The sequence below is a fragment of the Talaromyces marneffei genome, chromosome 2 (genome assembly GCF_009556855.1).
Source record: "Talaromyces marneffei chromosome 2, complete sequence".
Taxonomy (NCBI): domain Eukaryota; kingdom Fungi; phylum Ascomycota; class Eurotiomycetes; order Eurotiales; family Trichocomaceae; genus Talaromyces; species Talaromyces marneffei.
The window spans coordinates 2,155,345-2,169,689 of NC_072349.1; the positions used below are offsets into that span (position 1 = coordinate 2,155,345).

The window sequence follows — 14,345 nt, forward strand, 5'->3', positions numbered from 1 at the left end:
ATCAAGTAGCAGTAGTAATAGGTATGTCATATCATCTCCACGTATCAACTCTCCCTCACCATATTTTATGATGATCAAAAAAGAGAATTCTGCAATGCTGACAATTTCCCTCTTCACGAGGTGAAGTTGGTTGTTGACAAACTCTACACTTGACCTGATTTCAACCCAACACAATTTATTTGTCAAATCTATCTTATATTGTGCCGAACTAACGTTTGGAAAAGCTTTAGGTTAAAAGTTTCAATTCCCAGATCTCGTTTCACATTAGTCGATCGTATCCCTCTCCAGTTACAAAATAAGATGCAGACTCCAGAGTGCTAGTAGCGAGTCCCCTTGACCTCGTGCTTCTTCAACAGCGCATCAATCTCCGCCATCTCCTCATCCGTCAGCGTCTCAACACCCTGCATGTTCTGAGTGACTTTATCCTTGGTTGTTCCACCTGGAATCGGGATGATGGTAGGCAGGCCAGTCTTATTACTCAAACTTCTTACCCAGGCCAGCGCAATCTGTGCCGGAGCCACATTCTTCTTCTTAGCCAAATCCACAACCTCGTGAATAAGCTTCAGATTATGCTCGTAGTTGCCATCCTGGAACTTGGGGACGTGGCGCCGGAAGTCGCCCTTGGGGATATCAGCCAAGTTGGCGATTTCGCCGGTGAATGCGCCTCGACCTAGAGGCGAGTATGCGATGACGGGGATGCTGAGTTCGGCGCAGGTTTTGGCAACGTCGTTTTCGAGGATGTCGAGAGACCAGAGGGATAGTTCTACCTCCACGGCGGAGATGGGGTGGACCTTGTGTCTAATGACACCTTAGCATATGTTTTGCGATTTAGGGGCTATGACAATACTCACGCTCGTCGGATAGTCTCAGCATCAACTTCACTAAGACCAATACCTCCAATCTTCCCCTCCTCAATCAACTTAGCAAGAATCGTCACCGTCTGCTCAACCGTAGTATTAGGATCCTGACGGGCACACTCAAAGATATCAATCTTCTTCGTGCCCTTCAAAACCTTCAAACAGTCGTCAACACTGCGACGTATATTTTCCTCGGAGCCATCTGGCTGCAGTCCGTCCTTGACAGTGCCGCCCTTAATACTAAGAACGACTTTGTCCGCGTTCTGAGGATATTTCTCAAAATAAGCTTGTAGCAAGTGGCACGAGTTGTAGCTCGATGTTCCGTAGATTTCGCCGCCGTTCCAGAAGTTGGCGCCGAGCTCGAGAGCGGTGTTGAGGGTTTCTAAGCAGGTTTCTTTGGAGGGAGGGATGGGGTTCCATGTCATGCCTAAGAATGATTAGAAGGCAAATCCGGGGCAAATTTATCTCAAGAATGGAGATTTACGCATGGTTCCGTAGCCTGTAGAGCCGACTTGCTTTCCAAGAAGCGTAGGCATGTTGTATGGACTTCGAATGCTGTTCAATATACAAATCTTTATCAGGTAGATTGTGACTTCTTGAGTAGAAAACTTTCAATGAATTGTTTGATGGTTGAATTGAGTATGATAGCATAGAAGAAGGAACCCCTTTCGAGAGGTCTTTCTGTCTTATTTATATTGATTGCGTAACAATCGGGAGGTGCAGAAAATGATGTTATCCCCCACCTACGGATAGTTAACTGCCGTGGAAGATATGACCTCATGTATTCAATTAGCTCTGCAATAAGTCAAAGCCGATCTAAACGCACTTACACTTTCCTCCGCCTATGTAGTTCTTGTCTCTTAATTTGCCAGAACCGGTTATGGAGATCAAAATAGAAGCTCATTGGCGAGATTGTCGTAAACCGGTCCTTAGGCCGATTTGGACGGACTAACGACTTTAAAGCCGATGTCATCCCTTGAAACCATCGACAATATTGTAACTTGGTACATCGCTCTTACAACTTACTCTCAGTCCGTTGATAATCTCTACTCGGTTTGATTGGTAATCACAAATTCAGATAGATAAGTTAGTTAACTAAGTTAACTTAGTTTCTCCTCCTTGATAATAACTTTCGCTTCAATAGCGATGTTCGGCTTTGTCTCCGGACGAGAGCTACAATTACACGCACAGCTTTAGGATGAATTTGTCACGAAGTAACTATGATGAATAAATTAATCAGATAGCCTAAGATAATAGAACTATCATAGCTCGTAGCTATAACTCCTTCTTTTTGTCTATGTACAAGTCCACCATAAGCCGACATCTACATCGGTATGTGGGCATAAAATTAATGCCGAAGCTTGCCCTAACCGCCGCTTCCTACCCTTCAATATGACTCCTCGGATTGATCTTTCGGTGTGATAAGATTCAGCAATTTGCCGAGTTTGGCGAAATGATCTTCGTACGAAGGCTTGTGTGGTTTCAGGGTGTTTGTGATGGTCGTCAAATCAGTATTATCACTAGGTTGTTCCGCAGTCATGGGAGCATCAGCAGCGTCCGGGGTAGCAGTAACAACTGGGGCAGTTGCGCTATCTTGATTAACTGGAGTTGCGCTGACTTTAGGACCATTGGTATTGGTGCTTTCTTTGGGAGAATGCGACACAGTTGCCGAAGGCAGGTTTGCTTTTGTGGTAGTTTTAGGGGGTGGGAAGATGGGTAACGATGTCGAAGAAGCGAATAGGCCGTCCTCGTCGTCCATATCTGGGAAGCTTGGAAATTGAGTTGGGAACACATTGACTGGTATATAGACAGTTTGAACCGAAGGGGCAGCAGCAGGGCCATCGGCAACGCCACCAACTGTGTTAGATAGGGTGGTGGTGGGTGTAGCTGAGTGCTGGACATCATCAGGCTGCATGAGTTCATTAACCCCGTGTTCGCCGTGGTCACCGTGTTCGTTGTGATCACCGTGTTTGGCATGGTCACCGTGTTCGTCGTGATCACCATGTTCACCGTCTTCATCATCTTCATCTTCATCTTCATCGTCCTCGGTTTCTTCAGCTTGTTGCGGGTTCAGAACGTCAGTATTAGTTTCAGACTGTGATGCTTGAACGCTTTGCGCCGGCTGCATACCATTCATGTTGTTCTTGATTCCATCTCCGTTGCCTTTCTCGTGAGCAGGGTTTAAAATTGGGACACCGGCATTGCCAACTGTGGTCGTTGGGACGGCGGTAAATGTAGAGACGCTATGAGTAGCCCTAGAACCTGATGGCCGAGCAACCTGGAACGGCGGAGCTGCATCACCACTATTCATATGATGATCTTCATCGTCGTCATCATCATCATCGTCGTGCTCGTTGTCATCCGGCCTGGGAGCAGACTTAGTATGTTGATCGTGATCATGGCCATCTTCATCATGATGTTGACCCGAAAGTTCCCCCGCAGCTGCCAATGCTCCTTTCTTCTTCACCTTCTTGACCCATTCCTGAATATCCCTGTTATTCGGAATCTCGTAGTCCAGCTGCTTCAGGTAGCCTTCAACATCGAAGGGGTTTTTGAACCTCTGTTTATGCTGTTAGCCACCATGCATCAAAAAGCTGGTTAACCGTAGCTTACTGGGCTCGGTGCTCTTGTCGTCAAGTGATGCGGGTCCTCGATTTGTTGGTGTAGAGGGTATGAGTGCACGATGCCTGAGATGGCATAAAAAGCTAGCAAAGCTTTGGCCGACACCATTGTGGCTGTTAGCCTCTATCTAGGTGCAACCTGGTGCTTTCAGTATTGATAAAAATAATCAAAGATTGTAGCAAGCTGTTTGATATCAAACTAGACCGGAATTGAGGTTGATCTTCTATACTCCCGATGAGAGACCAAGAACATTTTATACCCTCGGACAGGGATATCCTCCAAAATCAAGAGATGTGGCAAGTAAGAAGATTGCCGGAAAGGGAAAAAACCCCATGTCAGAGGGTGGCCATTCATACACATACTCATACTTCACAAGCCATACATATCAAAGTTAGACCTAACAGCAGCATCAAAATCTCAACATTCCACTACAGAAAATTTTATTTCCCGCCACTCCACTGGAATGTGTCACAGACACAATCTTATCGAGCCCGCGATTCCTCTCTGTACATATCTTATCGTGGAGGGGCATTGGTGATTGAGGTGCAACATTCTTTCTGGTGTTGAGGAATGTAGGGCTTGGTTTAGGGTTCGGGCTTTACTCTTCACCATCCACGTCTTACCCAGAGTTCAACAAGTCATGTTAGTCGATGCCTCAATTTAATGGGCAGATATAATGGCACAACTAGATTGCAATTCAATTTACTTATCAGGGACTCAAAATTCTAGACCAGATTGATACAACGGTCGAATGCGATTGATCGATTTGTAATCTTGTAATACATAACAAAGGAAAGTGTCTAGCTTTCATATGCCTTTCATTGTTGAAAGCCCCAGACAAGATAGAAAACGGAAACCCAATGTTTCACTATTTCATAGTCATAATGATCACGCCTCCCTCACCACCGATTCCTGGACCAGGACCCAAGAAGGAAAACAAAATGCTGATAAAAGTTTAAACTTTTCTTTGTAAGGGGAATCAAAATTGCTAGCCGTTGAAGGCCAAATGCTCGTGAGTTCTGTTAGCCAAGAACCCTAATAGAATATGTTTGTTGTTCATAACATCGTAAACTCATGTTGAAAAAAGTCTATATGTGTCACCATACGCCGAAGAGAAATGAAGATTCAGGGTATCATGTCCTAGCTTAGTAGCGGTAGATGTCGCTCTTGAAAGGACCGGCAACATCCAAACCAAGGTATTCAGCCTGGACGGGGGTGAGGGTGGAGAGCTTAGCGTTGACGTGCTCCAAGTGGAGCTTGGCAACCTGCTCGTCGAGGATCTTGGGCAAGACGTAGACACCGACGGGGCGCTTACCCTCGTTGCCGAACTCGATGTACTTGGCACCGAAAGCAGCATCTCCAGCCTTGTAGAGAGCGATCTGAGCCAAGACCTGGTTGGAGAAAGAGCAAGACATGACGAAGGAAGAGTGGCCGGTAGCACAACCCAAGTTGACGAGACGACCCTCAGCCAAGAGGATGATGTGACGGCCGTTGGCCATGAGGAAGCGGTCAACCTGAGGCTTGATGTTCTGGACAGACTTGGCGTTGGCCTTAAGCCAAGCAACGTCAATCTCAATATCGAAGTGACCAATGTTGCAAACAATAGCGTCGTTCTTCATGACCTCGAAGTGGCGGCCAACGAGGATGTCACGGCAACCAGTGGTGGTGACGAAGATCTGACCGACGGGAGCAGCCTCCTCCATGGTGGTGACCTGGAATCCGGAGACGGCAGCCTGGAGAGCGTTGATGGGGTCGATCTCAGTGACAATGACACGGGCACCCATGGAGGCAAGAGCCTGGGCGCAACCCTTACCGACGTCACCGAAACCGGCAACGACAGCGACCTTACCGGCAATCATGACATCGGTAGCACGCTTGATACCGTCGATGAGGGATTCACGGCATCCGTAAAGGTTGTCGAACTTGGACTTGGTAACGGAGTCGTTGACGTTGATGGCAGGAACAAGGAGCTTGCCTTCCTTCAACATACGGTAGAGGTGGTGGACACCAGTGGTGGTCTCCTCGGAGACACCGTAGCAGTCCTTGAGCTGTTCGGGGTACTTCTTGTGGACGAGAGAGGTAAGATCACCACCGTCGTCGAGGATCAAGTTGAGCTTCTTGCCATCCTTGAAGGCGTTGAGCTGTTGCTCCAAGCACCATTCGTACTCCTCCTCGGTCTCACCCTTCCAGGCGAAGCTATCAAGGCCGTTAGTCCGAACTCCGTTGATTTGAAGCAAATATTGACACTTACACAGGGACACCGGAAGCAGCAATGGCGGCAGCAGCGTGGTCCTGGGTGGAGAAGATGTTGCAGCTGGTCCAGGTGACCTCAGCACCGAGGGCAGTGAGGGTCTCGATGAGGACAGCAGTCTGAATGGCTAGAGGATATATTAGACGATGTATAATTCCAAGCCATTTGGATTGACCTACTCATGTGCAAGCAACCAGCAATGCGGGAACCGGCAAGAGGCTGGTCAGCAGCATATTTGGCACGGATGGCCATGAGACCAGGCATCTCAACCTCGGCGAGCTCGATCTCGCGGCGGCCAAAGGCAGCGAGCGACTAGAATTGTGTGTTAGAAACGGTATTCTGTAGAGTCTGTCCATATCCCAAGGTAATCTTATAGTACGTACGATGTCGGCGACCTTGAATGTGTGGGCGGGAGCGGCCATTGTGTCTGATGTATGGGATAGAGGTCAAAAAAAAAGGAACTAGAGGCAATGGTAAGCTTCAATTGATCGAGAGAGTGTTTTCACAGTTTGGGATCGATGTCTGTACTTACTTAAATGGTTATATGATGGTTGGTATATTAAGACAGAGATGATTGAAGAGAGAAGAAAAGATTCAAAAGGTTGAAGCTGGGCAGATTTATTTTTTTTTATTACCTAAGGAACGGCCGGCGAGCAGGGAAGGAGGGGTATTGGCGGAGACCGAAGATTTCTCTGCGGAAGGTGCCTCCCCCACCAATAACAGCCCAGCGTTCCTATTAATATGGCCCGAGACGTTCCATAACCTCGACAGCTTTTAGACTACACATCACTTTGCCCTCTGTCCAGAGCTGGCCCCACGAAACATCCAATGTGGGAACATGGGGCTCGACGCTTTTGTCTCATTGAATACACATTTTGTCCCTTGGTTAGTGCCCGAGCTGCATCTAACTGGTGGCGTCGGCGTGAGATGTGATGTCTAAATTCGGAGTCCGAGAAAGCTCTCCATCTTCCATAACACTGTGTTCTTGTTGAGCTGTCCACCGGGTCCCTATCCACATCGATGCTGGTTCGATTGTCGTCGATATGTGGGCTCTTTCTAAGATCCATCCAATTGATTGAGCTAATAATATATCTGAACGGATAGGATACAACTATGGATGCCTCTTTTTTAAGTTGTCCATCGTCCTGTACGAACTCTAGTCAGCCCTGCCCTGCCCGTTGAATGATGAATCACCCCCCAAGCCTTTTCCTGCAATACAATATTTATCATTCAAATCAAATTGCAACCACAATTGACGACCGAATGGCCCATCGCATTTGTGTACGTAGAGGCACGCAGACATGAAAGTTCAAAGCCGCAGACGCCTTGAAAGAAAATATACGGTCTATCTATGTATTTGAAACTCCCATGAACACCTTTCAAACCACCGATATTGTGCAGAAATCTATAAGCCCAGAAAAAAACACTGACGCCGCTCTGACATTGATGCCGATAACGCAGAAAGCAGGGGAAACAATCGATGAGTTTGTATAAAAAAGAGCATGGTATACGTATGCCATGGAACAATTGGTGTGTGCTAAGTCAAGAATGCAGGCGTAACGGCGTTAGTAAGAAATGGAATCGAAAGCACTCGGTTTGATCTCCTGTCAGGGATATTAGTCCGTCCAGTCGGAAATCTCCCATGAAGATGCATCGTCGTCGATGACCAAGGCAAGAGTCTTGAACACAATGTTGTCGTACATGGCTCCTACTGCAGCACGAGCCTGTTTATGCCATGGGCCAGTGCCGCCTGCCCTTGCATCCTCTCTGTTTCTCCAGACGCCTATTACGGACGTCAGTCTCAAGAACTGAATATCGTATCCACGGGTTACTACTTACAAGTTGCCAAGTTCTGATGCTTCTCATTTTTAGCGCCAAACCAATACTTCAACAAACCACCACTAGCCATAGCTTCTTGGTGCGAGTGGTAGTCCAGATCGTGCAGTCGCTGATTATCGATGACGGGTTTCAGAGTGGACCGGAATGTGACAACATAGAATCGCTGTCTTTTCCATTGATAGCCTTCGGCAATCGAGAGATCACGCAAGAAATCAACAACAGCCTGCCAGTTGAAGGATTCGATGTATGGTGCGACAGCATAATCGTCACGGATGGGCTTGAAGATGGTCAAGGCTTTTGCCAGTAGCTGATAAGGTGTCTCAAGGCTCTTCAAATCTAACAGATTCCCAGGATCATTGTATGGGGATGCAATCAAGCGATCGTCTGATGTTGCAGCCAATTCATGACGCTGTGTGCCAAACTGTAACTGCAAAGCAGCAGCAGCATGGAACTGTAGAAGTAGATAGTCTTTTGTCACCAACTCATGGTGAAAGAGAGAGACGGGTGCTCTGAGTGTAACCCTGGGTGGGTTAACTATGGTAGTTGCTGTTCCGGCGTCGACAGTCATTGTTTATAAGTTGACTGAGTCATGTCTAAAAGCCTAGAAGGTATCCTTCCCCGGATCTGAAGTACAAAGACCCGCTTCGAAGCTAGTTGAAAGACAACGAGTCTATTCAAGTTGCAATAAACTAGTTGGATTTCAAGAGAAGTGGAGGACAACAAGTTGGATGGACAGTCCTATTTTCCTTGAGAGTTCTTGAAGAGGAAAAGAAGTGAAGAGGAAAAGAGACAAAAAGGACAGTCCGTTCCCTTCTATTAAAGGTAGGTACGTATGGGGCTAATGTATGCTGTGATCCGAACCCTGGTCAATAAAAATTTCGAGATATGTAACAGAGTATGCGCAAGATACGACATAAATTGCGATAGCACGAACGAATTTACCCTGCCTAGTCCTTGCCTCACCATGTAAAATTGCTCCTGGGATTTTCTAGTCTCTAGCCCTGGTTTCTTTCACTACGAAGGATTCTCTAGCGGTGAGCGTGTATGATATGATAGAAAGGGTTGAAGGAATCTCACAAAAAGTCTGTCCAAGCACGTCATAGCTTACCACAATTTCGCTCAAAATGGTTGTACCAAAATTTGGCATAGATTCGGAACCCTCACCAGAATACGCATAAAGAAAAATTTTTCTTTCATACCACGTACTCCTAACTCCTGGGGTACTTTTTACTAAAGCAGGTAATAATTTCCCGTTTCTATTTGACTCTGAAAAAGAGTTTTCTGTACAACTGTCGTTATCTTGGTTCATCTGGTGTGTTGTTCGATATGAATTAGGGCTAGCGACCAGGAACGGACACCCCATATCTTTAGGTAAGCAAGTCGATCATTTGTGCCAGGTCACCATCACTTTACCATGCCACGAAGACCAGACTGGAGAGACAGTAAATGAGTCATAGTCATTGTACATAGAAGTAGTTGTTGCACAATATTGTGCAATAGGTGTCTCGTGGCAAAATGTCACGTTGTAGAAAGCACGCCATTTTACCAATTGCCATTTCCGGAGAGGGGAAGTGACGATATCGACTGTATACGGAGTCGCTCTTTAAAAGTCATGCATAGTATACATCTTGAAAGAGTTGGAAACAGCCGAGAACCATTTGAATTAGAAGCACATATATATACAATGTTGGTATCATCACACCATGAGTCAAAGCCCCGAACGCCGAGCACAAATGCATATTTCAAATGAATACAATAATAAGACGAAGGATCACTTCTTAAGAGGCAGTGGCGGAGGCGCCATGTTGCCCGCTCCAGTGTTAACCTTCTTGTTCGCCGGAACATCAGGGACCTTGAAACCTCCATTTTGTCCTCCAACTTGAGTGAAGGTACCACTCTTGAACCATCGGTCCTCTTCTGCCTTGCGCTTACGATTGAGCTCCGCCTGGACTTTGGGGTCGACCAATTCCAGACCTTGCACCGGTGTGAATGCAATAGAACTCGCCGTACCAGCCGTCGCGTTGAGCGAGGTGCCAACTCCTGATGTGCGTAGGCCCTTTGCTTGGAGTACTGTGGCATTCCCGGGCCCTCGAAGAGATGAAGCGATACCACTGATTGGAGTGGCTGCTCCCCAGCCCTTGTTGGATTTGCTAAGCCTGGCCCGTGTTCGCTGATCGATCTGAGCGGCACGAATCCGACCATCATTCTCCTGCCCAAGCATACCCAATCCAACCGTGCCGTCACCGGTACCGTATCCAGCTTCCTGTTCTTCTTTGCCGAATGCAACCCTATTTTGTGCCTTTCGTAATTCTGTCATTGCCACGGCTTCCTTCGCTTTGCGTGCTCGTCGACCACCTCGCTTTCTAGCCGGTTTGTCATCGGGTGCAGGTAAGGCTCGAGGACCTTTGTTTGGTGGTGGTTCCGTAAGCTTATCCAACCGATGGAAACATTGTTGTTTAAGCTCCTCGCCCATCGATCCATCTGGACTGCTACGAGCAACATCAGCTCGGGCCGCCAAGACCATCTTTGCCGACACAATCCGCATCGCCTGGCGTTTGACGTCGTTCGGTATGTCTTGAATCATCGGCGAGTTGTAGAGGAAGCCTTGTTGTCTAATACCAACGTTCGTCGCAAATCCCAGTCCTTCTTGCTTCTTGGAGCCCTGAGCAGCAAGATTACAGGCAGGGATTTTGGCAAGCTCAAGTAATCCACCAGCCTGATTTAGGAACTGGGCAGCCGTTTGTGAACCAATAAGAGCTGTGAGGTTTGGTGCAATTTCGGTCATTCGAGATTGAACACTCTCGATACGTGCAGTTCGTTCGCGGTCTAGTTTGAGGATTTTCTCACAAGTATCGAGCACAAGCTTGAGCTCGGCTTCTGACATCGGCCGACCTCGAGTGGATGTTCCTTCAACAGTAACGACCATAAGGGAGGGTCCATCGAGAACAGTATTGAGCGGAGCGCCGACGATGTTGTCGGAGGACGTAGAGAGTTGCTTGATATTGTCGAGCGGTCCATTTTTCAAGATCGCAACGGCTTTCGCGTAGTTGATGGGGTTCGTAATAAGAGTTTCAAGCTCTGGAAATCGCACCGAGTAGTAGTCGCGCAAGACTTTGTGTAGACGTGCCAGTTCATCAGCCGCTGACATGGCAACCTCGAAATCATTCTTCACTGCGACATTTTCCTCCTCGGCTTCCTCTGTCGTCTCCGGCACGAGTTCCATTTCTTGACCTTCATTTTCGACTCCATTTTCCTCCGTCTCTTCGAAATCGGAGTCTTCGAAATCCCGCAACAGATCTTCCGCAGCCGACATTGTTGTGACGGAGTAGCTGTGCCTATCTGGCTTGAGTTGTAGGTTCAAAAGAAAGGAATGACGCCACTAACTTTTTTTGTAAAGCTCACTAAATTGAAGCGCATCAGTCACGTGATATATTACCGTAGCAGCCTTCGGGTGGCGGCAAGAACCTTCTGTGCAGCTTTAGCGTAATGAGACAATCTATTATTTTCCGTATCCATATCTCGATCACGAAGCTACTTAGCTAAATAGAAGCAACACCGCAGAGCTTCTCAAGCTCGGTGAAGGCTCTTTATTGTGTGACAGCTAGGTCCTTAAGCTAACTCATCGTTTCGATTTCGATTTCGGCGACTGACCCTACAACAATCCGAGTCGCCTACCACAGCTTTCGCCATGGAGATCTCACGAGGACCCCCTAGGGTCAAAAACAAGGCCGCTGCGCCTATTCAGATCTCTGCCGAACAACTATTGCGAGAGGCTGTTGACCGACAGGAGGAGGGCGTTCAAGCTCCGACGCAGCGCTTCGAAGATCTGGAGGAACTACACGAATACCAAGGTCGGAAGAGGAAGGAATTCGAGGACTATGTTCGGCGCAACCGAATTAATATGAATAATTGGATGCGTTATGCACAATGGGAATTGGAACAGAAGGAATTTCGCAGAGCGCGATCGATTTTCGAACGAGCTTTAGATGTCGATTCTACCTCCGTCGTATTATGGATTCGTTACATTGAAGCGGAGATGAAGACGAGAAATATCAACCATGCTCGAAATTTGCTTGATAGAGCGGTGACGATCTTACCACGAGTCGATAAGCTATGGTACAAATATGTTTATATGGAGGAGACTCTTGGAAATATTCCAGGTACACGCCAAGTGTTTGAACGATGGATGTCATGGGAACCAGACGAGGGTGCATGGAGTGCATACATCAAACTCGAGAAGCGGTATAATGAATTCGACCGCGCCAGAGCTATTTTCCAGAGGTTTACCATCGTCCACCCAGAGCCAAGAAACTGGATCAAATGGGCACGTTTTGAGGAAGAATACGGAACGAGCGACCTAGTCCGGGAAGTCTATGGACTTGCGATTGAGACCCTTGGTGACGATTTCATGGATGAGAAGATTTTTGTTTCGTACGCCAAATTCGAAGCGAAGCTAAAGGAATACGAACGGGCTCGTGCCATCTATAAATTCGCACTTGATCGACTACCGCGCTCCAAGTCAGTTACTTTACATCAGGCATATACGACATTTGAAAAGCAGTTTGGTGATCGCGAAGGTGTTGAGGATGTTATCTTGAACAAACGTCGTGTTCAGTATGAGGAACAAATCAAGGAAAACCCTCGCAACTACGACGTATGGTTTGACTTTGCTCGGTTGGAAGAGACTTCAGGAGATGCGGATCGCATCAGGGATGTATATGAAAGAGCAATTGCTCAGATACCACCTTCTCAGGAGAAGCGCCACTGGCGGAGATACATATATCTATGGATATTCTACGCCTTATGGGAAGAGATGGAGAGCAAGGATATCGGCCGCGCCAGACAAATCTATCAAGAATGTCTGAAGCTGATACCACACAAGAAGTTTACCTTTGCCAAAATCTGGCTCATGAAAGCTCAGTTTGAGATACGTCAAATGGAACTTCAAGCAGCCCGAAAAACACTTGGACAAGCAATTGGCATGTGTCCTAAAGACAAGCTGTTCCGTGGTTATATTGATTTGGAACGCCAATTATTCGAATTTAACAGATGCCGAACTCTGTATGAGAAACAAATCGAATGGAATGCAGCGAACAGTCAGGCTTGGATCAAATTTGCCGAGCTTGAACGGGGCTTGGAAGATCTGGAACGAGCGCGGGCGATTTTCGAATTAGGCATCGAACAACCAACACTTGACATGCCAGAGTTGGTCTGGAAAGCGTATATTGATTTCGAGGAATACGAAGGAGAATATGACCGGACGCGTGACTTATATGAGAGGTTACTGCAGAAGACGGATCACGTCAAGGTCTGGATCAATTATGCCAAATTCGAAATCAACATTCCAGAAGGCGAAGAGGAAGAGGAGGAGGAGGAGGAACGGCCAGTCAGCGAGGAAGCGAAACGACGGGCTCGCAAGATCTTTGAACGCGCCAACAAGGTGATGAAGGATAAGGATCTCAAGGAAGAGGTTAGTAGATCCTTTGCCACGGTTATATCTTGTTTTTGACACTGACTAATTTCCGAACACAGAGGGTGGATCTCCTAAATGCATGGAAGGCATTCGAACAAGCCCATGGGTCCGCCGAAGATCTTGCAGCGATCGAAAAGCAGATGCCACGGCGGGTCAAGAAGCGTCGCAAGTTGGACGACGACCGTTACGAGGAATACATGGACTATGTTTTCCCAGCAGACGATGCATCGGCAGCCAATTTGTCTCGGCTGTTACAACGTGCCCACGCCTGGAAACAACAGCAACAGGGACAAAGCTGAAACGGATGATAATGTGCTGGCTCTGGATTTGGGCGACACAACAACCATGTATACGACCTGGTATGTAGCATTATCGGACAGTAATCTTTGACTCTACGATTCTATACAGATTCCGTAGTTGCAATGAAAGAGCTTGTATCATGTATCAAGTGACCTGGCCAATCTTCTTAGAATTCCAAATAAATCTCTCTGAAACGGTCGCCTTCAAAAGGTGGTAATTACTTAATGGCCAGTGCCCCGTTTAACCCTAATCGGGAAATACCCACGGGAGTCATCAGAACGCGTACCCTGTACCAGCGCAATCAGGGCTGTGTCAGATTCGGAGCGATGAGGTTTGAAACTGGAATCCACCAATTGTTGTTTTGTGTTCTGACTTTGTTTGAATCATGTTTACAAGTCATTGACACTTACATGGATGGAATCTTGGAACTCGGATGATATGACCTTGAAATAGCACGCCGCCGCCGAGGTTAGTGTGACCTGCTCGGTCCTAGTTACCCAAGCAAGAATCTTTGCCTATTACCTAACGGCTAACTTAGTTAGTTAACTAACTAAGTTAGTTAATCCTCGTAGTACGGAGTAGTTAGTGAGCTAACTAAGTTAAGTTAATGGCAATGCTGATGTTGAATAAGCACCTCCAGTCATCTAACTAACTAACTTAAGTGGCCCCCATAAGACGGGCGTGTTTGAGAACCGGGACATGTCATGAGGCACGTACCGGTAACCAGTTTGCAAACTTTGTAAAGTAACCCATATCCACTGACAACCACGGGAAGGAATGCCTGAATGCATGATGGACGTGATCACTAGGATCTCTCAGCGAGCGTGCACGATAACGTGGATACGAAATCCTACTACTATGTAGTATTCCTAGTATTCGGTGCTTCAGGCAGGCAGTCTAACTGTCTGACTGTCTACAGAGGACTCCGTCAGTGGGAAATGCATACTCCGTCCGTCGTACTACTCTGCACTCTGTATGGAGTACAAAATGTCAAAATGCATCC

The 14,345-nt window shown here is 47.1% G+C and overlaps 6 protein-coding genes across 6 annotated transcripts; 1 reads left to right on the forward strand and 5 right to left on the reverse strand.

Moving 5' to 3' along the window:
- Nucleotides 1–317: 317 nt before the first annotated feature.
- On the reverse strand, nt 318–1,393 carry EYB26_003136 (uncharacterized protein; the record flags this gene model as incomplete). Its single annotated transcript, XM_054262439.1, has 3 exons — nt 318–798; nt 852–1,284; nt 1,342–1,393. The coding sequence occupies 3 exons, from the start codon at nt 1,391–1,393 to the stop codon at nt 318–320; spliced, it is 966 nt and encodes a 321-aa protein (XP_054118414.1).
- Nucleotides 1,394–2,244: 851 nt separating this feature from the next.
- EYB26_003137 (uncharacterized protein) lies at nt 2,245–3,587 on the reverse strand (the record flags this gene model as incomplete). Its single annotated transcript, XM_054262440.1, has 3 exons — nt 2,245–2,915; nt 2,988–3,417; nt 3,471–3,587. The coding sequence occupies 3 exons, from the start codon at nt 3,585–3,587 to the stop codon at nt 2,245–2,247; spliced, it is 1,218 nt and encodes a 405-aa protein (XP_054118415.1).
- Nucleotides 3,588–4,624: 1,037 nt separating this feature from the next.
- On the reverse strand, nt 4,625–6,152 carry EYB26_003138 (uncharacterized protein; the record flags this gene model as incomplete). Its single annotated transcript, XM_054262441.1, has 4 exons — nt 4,625–5,675; nt 5,731–5,857; nt 5,910–6,042; nt 6,114–6,152. 4 exons carry the CDS (start codon nt 6,150–6,152, stop codon nt 4,625–4,627), a joined length of 1,350 nt encoding a protein of 449 aa, XP_054118416.1.
- Nucleotides 6,153–7,346: 1,194 nt separating this feature from the next.
- On the reverse strand, nt 7,347–8,137 carry EYB26_003139 (uncharacterized protein; the record flags this gene model as incomplete). The annotated part of the gene is made up of 2 exons (XM_054262442.1): nt 7,347–7,513; nt 7,570–8,137. 2 exons carry the CDS (start codon nt 8,135–8,137, stop codon nt 7,347–7,349), a joined length of 735 nt encoding a protein of 244 aa, XP_054118417.1.
- Nucleotides 8,138–9,340: 1,203 nt separating this feature from the next.
- EYB26_003140 (uncharacterized protein) lies at nt 9,341–10,882 on the reverse strand (the record flags this gene model as incomplete). The annotated part of the gene is made up of 1 exon (XM_054262443.1): nt 9,341–10,882. One exon carries the CDS (start codon nt 10,880–10,882, stop codon nt 9,341–9,343), a length of 1,542 nt encoding a protein of 513 aa, XP_054118418.1.
- A 375-nt stretch (nt 10,883–11,257) lies between these two features.
- EYB26_003141 (uncharacterized protein) lies at nt 11,258–13,341 on the forward strand (the record flags this gene model as incomplete). Its single annotated transcript, XM_054262444.1, has 2 exons — nt 11,258–13,039; nt 13,102–13,341. The coding sequence occupies 2 exons, from the start codon at nt 11,258–11,260 to the stop codon at nt 13,339–13,341; spliced, it is 2,022 nt and encodes a 673-aa protein (XP_054118419.1).
- Nucleotides 13,342–14,345: the final 1,004 nt, after the last annotated feature.